This window comes from Taeniopygia guttata, chromosome 3 (genome assembly GCF_048771995.1).
Source record: "Taeniopygia guttata chromosome 3, bTaeGut7.mat, whole genome shotgun sequence".
Taxonomy (NCBI): Eukaryota; Metazoa; Chordata; class Aves; order Passeriformes; family Estrildidae; genus Taeniopygia; species Taeniopygia guttata.
Window position 1 is genome coordinate 99,809,963 of NC_133027.1, and position 17,391 is coordinate 99,827,353.

Consider the following 17,391-nt stretch of genomic DNA (forward strand, 5'->3'; position numbering starts at 1 on the left):
CAGGCTAAAGGTACATCAGATAGCGCCTTCAGCTAATCACTGAGCAGTCCTTCTCCGGAAAAAAAAAAAAAAAGAAAGAACAGGAAGCCTCTCTGTTTTCTTTGAGGTAGCAAGTGCCGGGGGCAGTGACCTGCCCTGTCCCGGGACAGCGGTGCCGGGGGAGGCATGGTGGCGGTGGCGGTGGCTGTGGCTGTGGCGGCGCCAGGCACCCGGCCAGCAGCCTGAGGGACTCAGGGAGGCTGCGGAGCCTCGGCACCCGAAGATGTCGGGCAGCGCGTCTCCCACGCTGGAGAAGAGCGGCGGCATCGGGCACACAGGCAAGGGGATGGCTGTGGGGCAGCTCCCCAACAGCATCAGCGTCCGGGGTGTGTGCTACACCATCAGGTAGGGCCGGGAGGGCGGCGTGCGGGGTCCCTGCGCGGCGGGGCGGGCGCTGAGCGCCGCGGGCTCGGCGGGAGCGGTGGGGCCGGGGCCCCTCATGGCGCCTCAGGCTGGGCCCTGCGGAGCCTGACCGCAGCCCCTCACGCCTCTCCGAAGGACGTGCTTTGGAGATTTCCAAACGCTGCGCCCTTTCCCACTGCCTTTCTTGCTGCTGCCAGGGGAATAGCACACGAGGCCCTAAGGAAAGGGACAGGTGGATTAATGGCTGGCAAACCTCATCAGCAAATAAAGCCACAGTTCATGGTTGGCCTTTTGGTTGTAGTCCAAAAGCCTCTTAGCAATCATTCTGAAAAATGTGCTCAGACTTCGTTTTATCTTCCAGGTAATGCCAAAGTTGAAGCCTTAGGAGGGGAAAGAGCAAGGGGAAAATAACTTTTATTTTTCCGTATTTTAAAGTCCTTGCAGCTTCCATCCCACATGCAAGTAGCTATGAACCATTCACTTGCTTTATGCAAAATTTTTTACATATTCTCTCTAAATTTTTTATTGGTGTTTGTTTTCCAAGAGAGCGTGTTGGCCCATGGTGGAACTTTTCTTCATATTGTAAAAAATGGACCCGGCAAATACTAAAGGATGTTTCATTTCATATAGAAAGTGGACAGATTATGGGGATTTTAGGAAATTCTGGTAAGTTGTTCCAGTACTTTAAACAAAATAAGATCACAGTTAATACTGGTGACTTCCATGGTGACATGAATGTGACTGAGGTCTGTGTTTTAGATAATGAAATTGTGGCTGATTTTAACTTCTGCTTTGTAAAAATGGTGCTTGGTTTTCAGAGTTCAGTCTTCTGTCATCTAACTAACAATTATAACTGCAGTAACAGACAAGGTTACTTCAAAACTCAAATGTTTCACTGCAAAGTGCAAATTTTTTATGATTTAAATGCTAATTTGCATTCTAGTCTTCCCATTTACTTTCCCTTAATTAGCTGCCATTTCAGGGCCTGTTATTTTAAAGTTATTGAGAAAAAATCCAACTTTGTACTTTTTGTATGTGTCCATCCAAGTCAGGCTACCACTTTTGTTATCATAAAATTCCTCTCAGCACATGATTAATTTATTTTGTTCAAAAGGATCTGGGAAAACAACACTTCTGGATGCAATATCGGGAAGACTGGGACATAAAGACAATTTCTTTGGTGAAGTGTATGTGAATGGACGTCAGCTGAAGAGGGAACAGTTCAGAGATTGCTTCTCTTATGTGCCACAGGTTGATGTCTACATTTATTTTTTATGTGCTGTGCTTCCTTTTGTGCAAAAAAAGTTGCCAGTGTAATGGAGTATACTGTAATGTAAATGTGATTTTACTAGGAAATTTGGGACAAATCAGTTAATAAGCTGTATGAATGATTAGGCTTGCATGAAGAGGGACAAAATTTTAATTACCATGGGACTAACTGTTTTTTCCTCTTCATTTTTTTTTCAGAATGACACTTTATTAACCTTTCTCACTGTACAGGAGTCTTTGACTTATACGGCTTTGCTAACTCTTAAGAAATGCTCCAACAGCTCCATCAAAAAGAAGGTTTGTATTTTACAGTCTTCCACCAGAAAGTCATGCAGCATGTCATGTAATGTTTTCACCAGCAGCACTTTCCATCCATGGCTGTGTTTCATGTTTATGAGGCTTTGTAATCATCATTCTGCAAATGGGGAGAAATCCCCCTGCTGAGTAGTAGGGCACAAGCTCTCTGGTGGTCCCACCTCTTCAAGGGACTTGTGCTGGTGCCCCAGGACATCACCATGATGCTGGGACAAAACGCTCCCACCCGAAGCTGAAGCAGTTACTACTGCAGGAGATGCTGGTCTTGGCCAGTTATTGAGGCCAGTTCCCCTTCCCCAGGGGGGAGCCTCTGTTCTCTGGGGTATTTAGGCCCATGTGTGCTGGCAAGTCTCATGGACAGCACAGCTGATTTTGGCACCACGCTGTCTCCTGTAGGATATCTCTCACTAACCACAACAGCTCAAAAAACCACTCGTCTACTAAGCCTCCTACAAGCAACCTCCTTGATGAAATCGGTGTGTTTCCGATTTATTTAAAGGGCTCTTTTTGAATTCTATTCAAAGTAAAATTGGATATTCTTGACCAGAGGGTCTTGCTTTCTGTCTTCTCTCTTCCCCAGTCTTCCACTCAGTACTTTATACTTTCCCAGAATTGATATGCCTTCCCGTTCCCTCATTTTAGAAGCCAGAGCAGCACATTATGCTCCATACCTTAACTTCTAGTCACCTCTGAACCCTTATTCTCTTGTGTCAAGTGAGGCTAAAATTTACTCATTTCAGAATACACTGAAATAGGATTTTAAAGAATAACAATTTAAATAATCAAATAGAAATTAGGCCAGATACTGTCCAACTAGAATGGATGCAAGCAGATAGTGGTAAAGCTGTAACTTAAAATTATGTCTTTGTAATTTTTTGCTGTTTTTTTGCCATTGCACACAGGTATCTGAGCTGGACTGTGTTGAGTGTTTTGAAATTGTAATTATTTTTAGGTAGATGCAGTTATGACTGAGCTGAGTCTCAGCCACATTGCTGACAAAATAATTGGAAGCCGGAATGTCGTAGGAATTTCTGGGGGTGAGAGGCGTCGGGTATCAGTTGCAGCCCAGCTTTTACAAGATCCCAGTAAGTACCACTGCATGGATTTTCAAAATAAAACAAGGCTGTGTCACTTTGGGCTTCTACCACAGGCCTCTGTAAACCACTGTAAAATACAAAAGCATTTGCATTCTTTAGTTCTGCAGAAGCCAGTCTGGTGATGACAGAAAAGAATAAGCAGTAACTGGGGTCTGCCATTGATCTGTTAGTTGATCTTGGAAAGCAGGCAGATTAAAAACCTTAGGGACTGAACATAGGTTTAGACTTCCATTTCAAGTCTTTCTGGGTTCACTCTTCCCAAATGTTGGTTGTGGCCCATTAATTTATCATTTTGGAGTACATCAGAGCCATACATGTGCAAGTACTGAGCCTTGTAGTGGAGTAGCTGCCCTTCAGCTATGTATGTGTGAGTGCCATGTATGTTCCAGTGCCAAAAAGATTCCAATGAAAGGAAATCAAAGCTGAGCAACTGTGGAAGGATTATCCATGGGAAAAATGTTATCAGTTTTGAGAGAGTTTCTTGAATGTGCCAGAATCTCACGGAGTGAATGTACAGCACATATTTATTGGATGCTGGAGTCCTTGTAGCCATGTGGATCTGCTACAAATGCACATTAGGCAGGAAGGAGCACAGTGAGGTACATCCCTGCTACTGGTGACTCCTGGGCTGTGGTTTCTGCTCAGGACCTCACTAAACTCTACAGTAAACACTATAGTAATTCTGTGTAGATAAACCTAGAGTGAAAACTCCCCTCCCCTCATACCCTGGTCAAGGTTGGACTGCCCTCTTCTGTGCTTGTCATCTCTATAAAAATAATGGATTTGATTCTAAGTTTTTCTCTTTCATGTGCAATAAAATAATGAAGAAAAGGCAGTAACATCTGCTTCAATCTATGGAATTGCATCTGCTGTATTTTAACAATTCTTGGTTTGTTCATAACAAATTCTATGTGTATATATAAATTTAATTCAGAAAATATATCTCCTAGCTAATTTTGTTGCTTTTATTTACAATTTTGTAAATGCTGAAATTTGTCATTATTGTTCTTGAAAGCAGATGTATGCATCAAAACTATTTTGGTAATTTTCAGATTTCACATGAATTTAGAAGAAGTATTATGCTCTGAAGTATTTTTTTAATGGCCTTATTCCTAGTCATTGAAACAGAACCACTGAAACAAAATAAAACTGAAAGATCTCGTCATGGCAGTATCTGTGCATACCCTGCTTTATGTGTGGAACTTCACCTATCAAGTAATTTCTATGTTATTTGCCAAATTCACTTTAAGGGCAGAAGCTGTGCCATTTGCTCCTCACTTCCCTGAATTTTAAAGTTATTCCTTGTCGTTTGACAGAGGTCATGCTACTTGATGAACCAACAACAGGGCTGGACTGCCTGACTGCAAACCAGCTTGTCTTGCTTCTCTCAGAGCTTGCACACAGAGACAGGATTGTGATTCTTACAATCCATCAGCCTCGCTCAGAACTTTTCAAGGTAGATGATATCTACTCACTATTGGCTTTTCCACCTGATCTTTTAGTACTTAGGCTCTTTTCAGGATGGAAGTACAAGATCCAGTATAGCTGCCTCTTTGCCTTTCCTTTCCTTTGCTTAATTAGAGGCTTCTCCTGAACTTTGCAACCCTGGCCTTGTCCTAGTCACAGGGCACTTAGGGACACACATGGCCTTGTGAAAATAGTATAGAGTCTGACTGTGTGCTTAACACTTGTGTTATGCAACTACCCAAACCAAAACCACTGGGAGAAGTAAAGACAAGGCATGTGGGTACACCTTGGTTGCGTGGTGGGGCAGTCCTGCCTTGCAGGGTTTGTGCTGGGGAGAGCATTTCTCCCTTCCCATTACTGTTTCTCACTTTGCTCTTATCCACCACCTGCCTCATGAATACAAAACTCCTCTTCCCTGGCTGACTGAATAGAGTGTTAATGGTTGTGGGGCCAGAGGGGAGTAACAGTGCTTTTCTGGACTGAAAACAGCCCTGGTGTCCTGAGAACATGGATTGATTATAGCTGGTGGGAACCTTGCCCTGGCAAATGTTCACCTGAAGAGCAGTGCTGTTAAAGTCCTTAAGCACTTCAGGATAATCTTACCAACAATTTGGGGGGCTTTACAGGCTGGGGTTTTAAGCACAAAGGGTCAGTAAGTGAAGGTGCATTAGAAGTGAAGTCAGAAAGCCACATCTTTATTTGTGGATTACCTCTGTATGCTGTTGTCACTGACAGTTTTGAGAACCACTAGAGCTTAAAGATGTGTCAGTTTGCATGACCACCAATGAGAGGAGTGAAAGAAAGGACCAATGTCTTTTGGGAGAATACAGTAAGGAAGTTTGAATGTGTCAAAACTATTTTTCCCATCAAAGCATTTCTGCTACGAAGACAGTAGCTGTACTCAAGAATGAATGCACTCCTGATCTGATTGCTGTGGTGCCCAGTGACAGGACCTGGGGGAATGGCCTGAAGTGTGACAGGGAAGGTTTAGGTTGGATCTTAGAAAACGATTTTTCACACAGAGGGTGTCTGGGAATAGGCTCCCCAGGGAAGTGGCCACAACACCAAGTCTGACAGAGTTCAAGAAGCTTTTGGACAATGCTCTCAGACACATGGTGTGATTCTTGGGGTGTCTTATGCAGGGTCAGGAGTTGGACTAGATGATCCTGATGAATTCCTCCCAAATCAGCATATTCTGTGATTCTTAGTAGATACTGCTAATATATTAATTTTCCCCCAACAGTTATTTGATAAAATAGCCATCATGAGCTTTGGAGAAATGGTTTTCTGTGGGAACCCTATGGAAATGATCTCATTTTTTAGTGACTGTGGCTATTCTTGTCCTGAACAATCAAATCCTTTTGACTTCTTTGGTAAGTTTGTCTAAATTTCTTTTTTTTCCCTGAGTTAAAGTTTTTCCAGAGATAAAAATGTATTTGAATTCTGCTCCAACTTTTTAATTATTTTTAGCTCAGATAGAGGGCTGGCCCCATGTCATTCCTAATGACTCCATAAAATAGCCATATTTGCAGTAAAGGAGTAAACTACCACTAAAAAAAGAATCTCAACTTCATGAAACCTGTGGATTCCTGATGGCATTTCCCAACTGGATGTTGGAAAATTTGATTCCAAAACTGTGGAAAATCCCATGCTCCTCCGGACTCTGTGATGCCAAGCAGCTTAAAAGAGTTGTGTGGAGGGAAGGATGTATAAAAAATATGGGATGACTTGAGGCATCAATTTCCAGGAATTCTAAGTTTGAGGTTTCTAAAAGTTTGGGGAGTTGCTAATACTAGGGTGAACAGCTGGAACAGAATGGATGCTTCAGGAGTTGGCATAAGCTGGAAAGTATTGTTTTACCAGTTCAGGGTGAAAAAAAAACTGGGTAAGCAGGAGACTTTGTAAATGAGACTTGGTTTTTCTGCAGGACATCCATGTTCCTGATCCATACAGGCACAGGTTTGAAGAGAATGTGGGTGTGTTTGTATGTGTACAGATATGCAGCCATGTACATAACTCTTATTTAAATCCAGCATGTTAGGATGGCAGTACTAGCTGAGCACTAACCAGGGAATTTGACCAATTCAGAGCAGGCAGTGTTTTCCTATTGTCTACATGGCATCCTAAACTCACTGAGAAGAGAGGTTGGTTGTTGACATGAAGCTGGAATGGGATAAAGCTGAAAATACTGGTATGACAGTGAGGATAATTTTGCCTTCATGAGTTTGAATAGTCTTGAAAAGTATAGATGATTTGAGATTTAGACCCACTTTTAAAAAAGCTTGGTAAAGAGAGTACTGCATTCTTCAAATGTCAACCTTTGAATGTGACAGGAAAAAAATACAGATTAGAGCAAAGAATCATCAGAATATTTAGTCTTTCGAAAATTGGTAGTTTATATATTTTTTTTGTGTAATTTGATGTGAATGAAGGGACAGATTCTGATACCATTTACACCAGCAACAGGAAAATATATCCTATGTACTGAGTGTGGGTTATATTGCATGTTTGTAAAAAGTACTAATGCATGGTAGGCATTAGCTAGATGATCTAGTTATAGTAGTCAGTGTTACCTTTCTTTTAAAGCACACCCAGTTGCCATTTCCTATGTGACTTCCAGCAAGTCACATTGGCCAAGTTTTAAAAAGTGTTTCTGTGTTTCAGATGTTCATATTTGTAAAAGCAAAGGCTTAATTTTGAATGTGTTTACCATTAAAGACAATTCTGCTAAACTCCAGCTTTTAGAACACCAGGGAACTATTCATAAGCCTAATTCAGATTTTGAGGAAACCTAAGAATCTTGGACAAGGCTTCCTTTTGTTGAATTATTTTGAAGTTGAGCAGAACATTGCAAAACTGAAATTTAAGGATGAGAGAAACCTTAGGAGTAAATAACTGATGAAGACATCTTACCAGATGTAGAAGAGTAATATAAAATTGCGTAAGAACAAATATTGCTGAGAACAACAATCCAGTTTTCAAAGCCTTGGCTATTTCATTGCTGTTAGAGAAAAAGGAAATTTCTAAGGTATTTTAGCACTATTACTGAATCTGTATGACTTGTAAAAATGGAACATGCAAATTTCCCATCTGCCAGCAAAAGAATTGCTGGTGCCAGGAGTATGTTTAAATGGACTTATTAGAAAGGAATATTAACTCTGTGCTGTAGTTACCTTTCCTGAGTTCCACAGCAGTCAGTAATACTTCCTTCAGCTTTGGCTGAACCTGCTAAGGGAATTTGGCCAGCTGAACATCCTCTGACTTCACATTAAAAGAGAAGTATGTCTGCAAAGGAGGTAGGTGGAACCAGAGCAACAATGCATTAATAGCTCAAGGAGAGAAGAGCAGTGTCTCTACAGTGTGAGTTCACACTAAGCAAAAAATAAAGCTCCCATAGTTATGGAGGAGTGGGCAGAGGACAAGGGGGAGCCATGGAGCCACATCTGAGCATTTGCCTGAAAACCTGAGAAATATATGACCAGATAAGTAATCTCTTCATCTTCATGGATGTTCATCCTCTGTGCTTTGTCTTGGTCTCTACAGCTCTGTGCTGTGCAAGGAGAGTGCTAAAGGTGTGACCAGCACAGTGCTCAGGTCTTGCATTTCCAGATCAAGGACCTGAACTGCAGGGTCCTACAGAGGTTACAAACCACAAATTTCTTGTGGCTGCACAGTTAATTAATTCCTGCTGCATCTAACATAAGGGAGAAAGAAACCTTGAATACTTTCAAGTGACCTTTTCATCTTCACATATTTTAGAATGGAGACAAGAAGTTAGTTGCATGGGGAAAAAAGATATGAAGGGAAAGTGATGTGTATATAGAGTAAAAACATTGTCATTTTACAGTGGATCTGACATCTGTGGACACCCGAAGCAAGGAACATGAACTCAAAACCTACAGTAGGGTTCAGGAATTTGTATCAGCCTATAGAAACTCAGAGATCTTTAGGAAAGTACTGGAAGTCATTGAAAAAACAAAGTATACAAAGATGCTGCCACCAATACCATTCAAAAACAAAGACTCACCCAATGGCTTTGACCAAATACTGATTCTTTTACGGTAAGACTTTCTGCCCCACCTCACCCCTCCCCCCTTTTAAAGCAATTATTTTTTTATTCTTCACTAATCTCCCAGGTTTCCCCTCCATGTAGAGATGGGCTTCCTTGGTTATTTGATCTCCCACTGTACTTGTCCCTTGTCTTTTTGAATATATTAACTCTTTGTGGACACTGTGTGTCTAAGATTTGTTCAAAGCTTAATACCCTACCAACATGTATTCAGTTGTAGCTAACAAGCCTTTTGTTATTTTGTTTTATTATCAGGAGGACAGTAAGAAATATCTCCAGAGATAGGATAGGCATCATCATGCGTCTCCTGCAGAACCTGTTATTTGGCTTGTTTGTAGCCTTCTTCCTTCTTAGACTAAGGAATGACGTGGCGCAGGGAGCCGTGCAGGACCGTGTGGGGCTTATCTACCAGTGCGTGAGTGCCCCCCCCTACACAGGGATGCTCAATGCTCTGGCCCTCTGTGAGTTTCTGTCCTGTCTTACATGCAGCAGCAGGTGTTGCTGCCACTCTGTCTTGAATAAGAAAAAATATTTTTTGAAGATAGCAATTTAAAAGATCTTCACTGGCCTAGGTAATGTCAGAGTTGATACAGAAGCACAAAATTCAATGGAATTGAAGGGAATATGCCCTGCTCTCTGCCTTTCTTTTTTACAGCTGGCCTGTCTATGAAGGCTTTATTTTAAACTGTGCAAAAGATTTCCCTGTGTGTAGCATTTTATAGGCAAGACAAAGTCTAGGTCTAGCTAATATGTAAGTGAGCTCAAAACTAGATACATGGAAAGGATGGAAATACAAAACAGCTTTGACAGCAATTAAGCATAATTGGATTTATGAGTATAATCTGATGATTACATTTTTTTAAAGGATTTTTCTCTTACAGGTACCATACTGAAAGCAGCAGTAGTTTCTATAACCTGTTTTGCTCATGTAGGGAACTTATACTGCTGTCATCAGCTTGAAATCAGAGCGCCTCAATAAATCAGCCAGTGACAGAGGTTTCCTCATGTCCTTAATTTGTATATGCAAAAAGAGCATGCTGATAAGTTAGGCCTCTTTCATTAAACCTACCAATGTTTGCAATCTGCAGGGAGCATGCTTTGCATTTACAGTGGGGGGAAAAGAGATCAGAGTGGTCCAGGCAGAATGTTTATGATATATTCTTAAAGTTGTCTCTGTGCTTCAGATCACGAACATTTCTGCTAACAACAAGTCTTGCTTTTTCTGTTTAATGGTAATTTACTTAATTTCTTATATATTTAATTCAGTCCCACCTCTACGTGCTATCAGTGACCAAGAAAGTAAAGATGGCTTGTATAAGAAATGGCAAATGCTTGTAGCTTATATAGTCCATTTCCTGCCCTTCAGTGTCATCAGTGTGGCCATTTTCAGCACCTTCATGTACTGGTAAGCATTTGGACTATCTGTTGGATCCATTTTGTTTTTGTTACCAGCATCAGTTAATTAACATGTCAGCAAAAGTCCTCCTGGCATGGCTACCTGCTGTTGTCTCTCAAAATGATGACACAGAAAGCATAAGGAAAGATGACACAAATTTAGCCCTTCTCTTTCAGGCAGAGCTGAAAATGCTTCCCCGGTAAGTACCTGTTCTCTAGGTAACTTGGAAAGTTATAATGGGCCTGGGAGAGTTATCATCCTTTTGTCGTATTGAAATCAGGAAATGTCATTTTACATTGCATTTAGAAAGACAGGAAATAAAAATAAAAAACCAAAAGAAAACCCAAAGTGAGGATGTCAGCTGTAGGTACGTGACAGTAACAAAACTTTTATTTCCTGAGACATTGGGGTTTAGCTACAGCATATGGAAGTGATGAAATCTGGATCCCTTTCTTTTACCCTCTGGAGAAAAGCACAGATTTCTGTCCTTTATTATTTTTCTTTTCTAATGTTGAGAGATGTCTAGTGCACCAAAGTTAATTTTAGTTTTCCTGGGACAGTTGCAATCATTTGGCAGTCTGTAGTAAAATGTGTACAAGTGATGAACAGGCTTGGTTTGTGTCGTGGATGCATGTTCTCTGATGAGCTGTTCAAAAGTGATAAGTGGATATACCCCCATAAAAGAAAAAAAGCGCAGAAGCCATTCTGCTGTAGCTGTGCATGTTAGTGCTCTTACTTTCCAGTAAGATGGATGGAAAATGAATAAAGTAGAACTACACAAAATTGCTTGGACTTCCGAGTCAGAATTTCTGCACAGGGAATTTTGTAGCAATTTTCCCTGATCTGGAAAAACTCAGAAAAAAAGGATGACTATTCCCTTCTTCCTTCTTGTCTATAGTAGGCAATGAGGGGCAGTGCTCAGAATTTACTTAATTCTTTCCATTTGAAATCTCAATGAAAAGATAACATACCTGAGAGGAAGATTTCTGCTCTTCCAGGCGTGAGGACTTGCATGCATGGACAGGTTGTTTTGTAGTTTGGTGTGGTTATGAAAAGTAGTCACCCTTATCCCTTTAGCTATCTGAGCTTTTATTTCTGCTAGATGTCAGTGCTGCCTTCTTGAGGCAGGGCTCCCTGAGAAGCCTTTTTTTCACAGACAGACAGACAGAAATTACTCTTCTTTCCATTAAGTGCTGTGCTGACATTCTGTTTGTGAAAGGTGCCAAGAAAACAGCCATTTGAAAAGCAGCTTTCCAGGTTCAATGACCCTGTCAACTCCATAACAAACAGGGAATCCACATGGGCAGAGACTTTGCCCCTGTGTTTTGGTTGGCTCAAACACAATCAACAATAAATAATGAGGCTCCAGTTAATGGATAATATTTACAGGCATTATCTTTCCAATACTGCGGTGGTTTGGCAGCCATAAGGGATGTGTCGAAGTGATTTCACAATGCTCTTAGACCTCTCAGGGCAAGCAGTTTTTGGATGAAATTTTGGCAGTTGTTATGCAGGAGTAAACTTTCCCAAATGGACTAACTTCTTGAGAGATCTTGACAAGCCATTTCTTGTAGCCTTTGTGTTTGTGGAGTCAGCCAGTTGGGTCAGACAGACCCAAACTCTGACCTGATCAGACACAAGGCAGGATTGGCCAAGTTCAAAGAGAGCCTCTTTTTGTCCTGTCTATGCAGATTTTCCTAGCTGAAGATACCTCTGGGAAATCTTCTGACAGTTCACATCATGTTGTTATTCCGTTGCTGTAATATTATCTCTTTGGGTTGGGTTTTGTTTTTTGGTTTTTTTTTTCTTTTTTTAGACTTTCTTCTGTTCTGTTCATACCTCAGATGATTTACTACCTGTGTCTCCATATCTCTGTGTAAAGTTTTAGAGTGGCTCAGAGGTGACAGTTTTCTGGAAAGCTGATTTTTCTGCACCAATCTGTACTTAAAACTTGTTAAATACCTGCTACCTTGCTGAGTGTTTAATACTGGAAGAGTCAATTCTTCCATCTATTTATAATCCATTTATAAATTATTCTGGTGTTACAAAAAATACTACAGAAAAGCCTATGAGAAAATTGATACTTCTGTTTTAAGACCATATTCGAACATAGGGTCTTGCACTGAGTAACAAAAAGAAAATTAAATGTCGTATTGTTGCTTGTGAGCTAAGCAAAGCATGCAGTGCACACCTAGTGTGAGGCAATTTTAGTATGAGGTATTTTGGAAAAAAGTAATGTGTCACAGTGTAATAAAGGGTTTTGTCATCTGTCACATACACTATAAGGCTGAATTAGGTTTGTCAAGCAATTGCTGGCTTTTCTTAACTTTTTAATCTTGAGTATAGATTGAGAGGACTCTTTCCCTTGGGTTAGCTAGGGGAAAACTGAGAATAGCATGTTACATTGAAGAATGCATGAGTATGGGGGAAATTGCATTGGTTTGAATTGCATGGGTGGTGAATTCAATTAGTTTTTAATTTAATTAAGTATATCCAATTGCTTGCACATTATCAGAAGTGCAAAATTCCATCTGTTCATTACCTGCATAAAGATGTTATTTAAATATGTGACTTACATGAATGACTCCCACTGCAAAGACTTTATAAGAAGCAGCAGGTTAGTTTAAGGAATTGGAAAGCTATGGTGATTGTCTTGAAAAAACTGGGTTTCTACAAGAACTACATCTTTGCAGAACCCTCTTCAATCTAGGTGGAGAAAACCTCATGTATCTGCACTTACATAATGATAGTAAGTTGATGTCCTTTGTGTTAAGATTCCATACAATATACTAAGGATTAAGTCATAAACTCTTCACCTAATGAGCTATAGCTGCAAAAATCCCAAATAGAAACAAAAGTAAAAGCTACTTTCCAAGTTTACTACCCAGACATTGTTTTTTAACTGTTCTTTTGCTCATCTTTGTACAGGACTATAGGATTGCATCCTGATGCTTCCAGATTTGGAATTTTCTTTGCTGTTATCCTAGCATCTCACATGATTGGTGAACTACTAACACTAGTTATACTTGGCATGGTTCAAGACCCAAATCTAGTCCAGAGTGGCATTGTGCTACTTAATTCAGCTGGTGTGATAGTGGGAACAGGACTAGTAAGGTAGGAAAAAAATCTGTTACTGTTGCTGTTAACACTGATGTGGAACAGTTTCTATAACAGTTGGTTTTGCAGAAATCCAGTAGCAATGGAGAAGCAAGAGCAGCTCCTTCGGAGGCAGAACTATGTAATCTTGTTGGGCCTTGTACTAAACACAAAACCAGTCACTTAGTATCTTTAGATATCAACAAAGATATTGACAATTTCCCCCAGTTTTTGCAAATACATTGAAGATAAAACTGAAAAATTAGTATCTATCTGCTCATCTGAATTCTTTTATTGATGCTGACATGAAATGCTGTCCTCACTAAAGAAGCCTACCAAAAATCCCTGTTCCTACATCTTTTAGTAACTGCTAGAACTTCTGACATTAAACACTGGTAATGCTGGTTTAAAAAAGCAGTTGCTCTCAACTATCTTACTAGTATTATTATCCATTTAGCCAGTAAACTTTTCAGTCACTTTTTCTACCCCTACAGACTGAAATCTATAGAAATTATTGAGGAGTATAGTAAATAGGTGGGAAAATTGTGATCCACTTGGTCTGTTACTGTGCAAATAAATGGTTTTGTTTTAATTGTGTGAAGTTTGAACAGTTTTCCCCTTGTATTTGTCAATAGTGAAATTAATGGGTTTTTTGAGGGACATACCAGAATAAATGTGTCATTGTTAAAAGCAGTTTTCCTAAGATATTGAGCAAGTAGGATATGTTTACCTGAGACCCTCCCAATGAAAATGAAGCAAGCCTAACAACACATGCTGTTATCCTCAAGAAAACCATCTGAATCTTCACAAAGCTGATGATGCTTTTTCTCTTTAAAGTAGATCCCAGCTCTTACTTACAATATAAAGCTAGGTTAACATCTAATTGTTTGGTCCCTGACTAATTTCAGGAAGATGTATGTTTATAGTGAAAGACATTTATTCCTGCTACTGTAGTCTAATGCCTTAATGATAACTTAAAATCATTGGAGTGGTTTCTAACCTTATTTTACAGCACAGACTTGGCTCATTAATATTATGAATCTTTTTGATTAATCTTCATAAGCAATGAAGGACATTAAAAGTAGCATTGAGACTTAGGTTGCTGGGGTTTTTTCCTGTTAATTTTTTTGTTATTGTTGAACTCTAAGTCTTGAAGTATGGTAGATGCTGAAATTGCCCGGTCTTGTTGAATGTTTCTTCTCATTATTTCTGCTTCATTTTTGCATTGTTATTATTGTGGCAGTGAATTGCTATTCAGTATTACTTGGTTTTGAAGATGGAGGGAGGATTTCTTACTTTGAAAGCAAAACATTTTCCCAAGTAAGGTTTATATTGAGTCTTGTCATTTTCAGTTTATCACTGCCATGTGAACAGCAAACAACCATAGAATTCTTTGTGACTGTTCATAAACAAGTCAGGGCTGAATGTTGTGACACTGTACCGAAGTCAGGGACAGCCTTCATGGTTGTCTCATCATTTAGCTCTAAAATTGGACTTTATGTTTGAAAACCCTACAGGTAGAGACAAGAACTGATTTTGTTACAGGTTAAAAACAGTGACAGCTTGTTTTAATTTGGGGTCTCATAGTATGTAGCAAAAGCCAGCTTAACTTCTCTGTTTCTTTAAGGACCATTGAAGAAATGCCAAAACCTTTGAAACTGCTTGGTTTTCTTACATTTCAAAAGTACAGCAGTGAAGTCCTTGTAGTCAATGAATTTTATGGCTTAAACTTCACATGTGGTAAGTGTTCAAAAAAAGTCCATTATAAATAATTTTAATGAGATGTTGATGCCTATTTTCCTTCTATGTACATGTATCCTGATAAAATAAATGTAACTTTTGAGTTGCTAAAAAGAACTTACTAATTAGTAAAGAGTATAATGCCACATAAGCAAGCTAGAGCAGAATTTGATTATTTTGTTCCAACCATTTCTCATTCTTCCAATTCTTCCATCTTCCTCTTTTTCACCTGTTCTCTTATCCCCTTTTTGGAGGAATTTTGGAAGCTAAGTTTATTACAGGCTGGAAATTTTTTTTTGAGCAATGTTACACAAATAGAGCATCAAGAGAATTGCACAATTGAAGATCAGACATCAGTGGAGTGAATATTGAGAGGTAACAAACAGCTGACCAGGTATCTCCTCTAATACTAGAGAGGTTTCAGTTCAAATGTGTTTCCATGGTTTTTACTGATCAGCTTGGGTCTGTCAGGCTGTGCTTTGCTGGTTGTGAGCAAGATAACCTGCAAAACAAGAGAATCAATCAGGGTGGCAGGATTGGTAGCTAATACACATTAGTGGGGTAAAACTTATAGATTTGGACCTGCACTAAGATATTTGGGGTGTTGTAGCCAGTTGTCTGTGCTCCTCTCCAATGCTACATATTTTTTATCTATTATTTTTATCTATTATTTTTTATCTATCTGCACATCTTTATTGCAAGAGCAACAACTGTTAGAAAACGAATCCATGACTCTATAAGTACCAGTAAGCACCTCATTTTTAATGTGCCCTTCTTAAGCTTTTAATGCAAGAGAGTCACCGTTTCTTGCATTTTGGAACCCTCAACACATATGAACATTTTAAGTCTACCACATGGGGCAACTTGCTTCTTGATGCCACTCCAGATAATGTGTCTCAAAAGACATAAATCTTTGTTTGGCATGAACAAAAGAGAGGGCTCCTAGTGACCATTTGTTCTTCCCTTCAAAACATATGTCATGGATTAACCGCAGAAACATAGGGCTTGTCCGATTTTATTCCACAGTGATGAGAAATACTCCTGTGGGTATGGTTCTTCATGGAAGTGATGTCAGAAAGAGGGGTATTTAAAGGCGTCAGTTAGAGACTGGAGTCCGAGTGTTAATTTTACTGATTTACCTACTAAAGAAATTGTTTCTTTTGACAGGTGCAGCCAACAGTTCCACTGCAAATAATGCTGCATGTGTTCTCTCTCAAGGCATCGGGTTCATTGAAGAAAACTATCCTGGGGCATTGTCCCGGTTCACAGCTGATTTCCTCATACTCTATGCTTTTATACCAGTACTTGCCATTATTGCAATTTTAACCTTCAAATTAAGAGAGAATTATTGACAGACAATGAAAAAGTGGCAATTCCAACAGTCTCCTATACTATACTTTTATCTATATTATGGTCAAAGGCTTATATTGCATTTTAGGTAGGATTTAAGTGATTACACATATAAAAACACATTCATCTCATGTTTGTTTTCACCTTGAAAGCCAATGTTCTCTTAAGAGTGTCAATGACTCCTGGTACTGGTATTCCCAACCATTCTCTTCTGGCTGATTTCCAGATCAGCAATAATCAACAGTATTTCATGTTTTAAAAGGCTCTCTGATTTAATTTAGTCAGATATTGCTGACAATTTTTAACATAGCAGTGGTGCTCTTTTTTTCCCCACTATTTTGCTTTTTAACCACTACTAGTAAGTAGAGGGGTCCACCTGCTAGTAAATCTCATTTCTATTATTGTATTTTCAGTCTTATGCCTTGTTTTGATACTGTTTGAGGAATCTGTAGAAAGGAAACAAACCAAATACTTGTAAAGACAGAATCAAGAAATCACTCCACTTTAATCTTATACACACTATACTATTGATAAATACAGGATCTTGAAGCAGTATCAAAGTTACCCAAGTTGGTTTTGCCTTGTAAATGATAGTAAATCAGTGAACACAGGTTATTTATATAAATGCTTTCTTTCCACTGTCAAGTTCTAATCTTGTTTTGGAAGCAGTTTATGAATTACAAGGAAAAAAATATGTTTGTTTAATAATGTTTTGGTTTTATTTAATAAAATATCAATTTAACTAGGGAAAAAGTATAGAAGTTGTTTGTCAGAAGCGATGCCATTTTCATATTTGGAAATTCCTTTCATGGGCCTTTCAAAAATGAAAACATAACAGACACAGAATTCCTAAATTTTGTATCTTATTTTCATGTTCTGTGAAGAAATTAGTTTTTGCAGAGAGATAGATTTCTCCAAGGAGGTAAGTATATATGTGTCTTAAAGTTCTGTAATTATATAGCTAGTTTTATATGATAGTTTTGAGATGAGGCAGTTCATAACAAGGAATTTAAAATCCAATCCTCACGGTAATACAGTATTTCCACTTAAATGTATTTTTCTAGCATCTTTATGTAAAATATTCTGAGATAGAAATTTTATCAGAAAAATATCTGGTGAACAAATATATTAAAAATAACAAATAGCTTTAAATAGCTGGAAAGATACCAGATTAGTCTGTGTTTCCCATT

The 17,391-nt window shown here is 39.1% G+C and overlaps 1 protein-coding gene across 1 annotated transcript; it reads left to right on the plus strand.

Moving 5' to 3' along the window:
- Nucleotides 1–92: 92 nt before the first annotated feature.
- On the plus strand, nt 93–16,954 carry ABCG5 (ATP binding cassette subfamily G member 5). The gene is made up of 13 exons (XM_002193475.5): nt 93–384; nt 947–1,068; nt 1,517–1,653; nt 1,870–1,968; nt 2,939–3,071; nt 4,400–4,539; nt 5,794–5,923; nt 8,398–8,611; nt 8,875–9,080; nt 9,886–10,024; nt 12,944–13,129; nt 14,739–14,851; nt 16,019–16,954. The coding sequence occupies exons 1-13, from the start codon at nt 263–265 to the stop codon at nt 16,201–16,203; spliced, it is 1,926 nt and encodes a 641-aa protein (XP_002193511.3). The 5' UTR covers nt 93–262; the 3' UTR covers nt 16,204–16,954.
- The last annotated feature ends 437 nt before the right edge of the window (nt 16,955–17,391 follow it).

Excerpts from the sequence above, each read along its gene's own strand:
- ABCG5 (XM_002193475.5), top strand. The coding sequence starts at position 263 with ATGTCGGGCAGCGCGTCTCCCACGCTGGAGAAGAGCGGCGGCATCGGG. Across the intron at positions 4,540-5,793 it reads CTCGCTCAGAACTTTTCAAG|TTATTTGATAAAATAGCCAT; the intron begins GTAGATGATATC and ends TTCCCCCAACAG. Across the intron at positions 5,924-8,397 it reads AAATCCTTTTGACTTCTTTG|TGGATCTGACATCTGTGGAC; the intron begins GTAAGTTTGTCT and ends GTCATTTTACAG.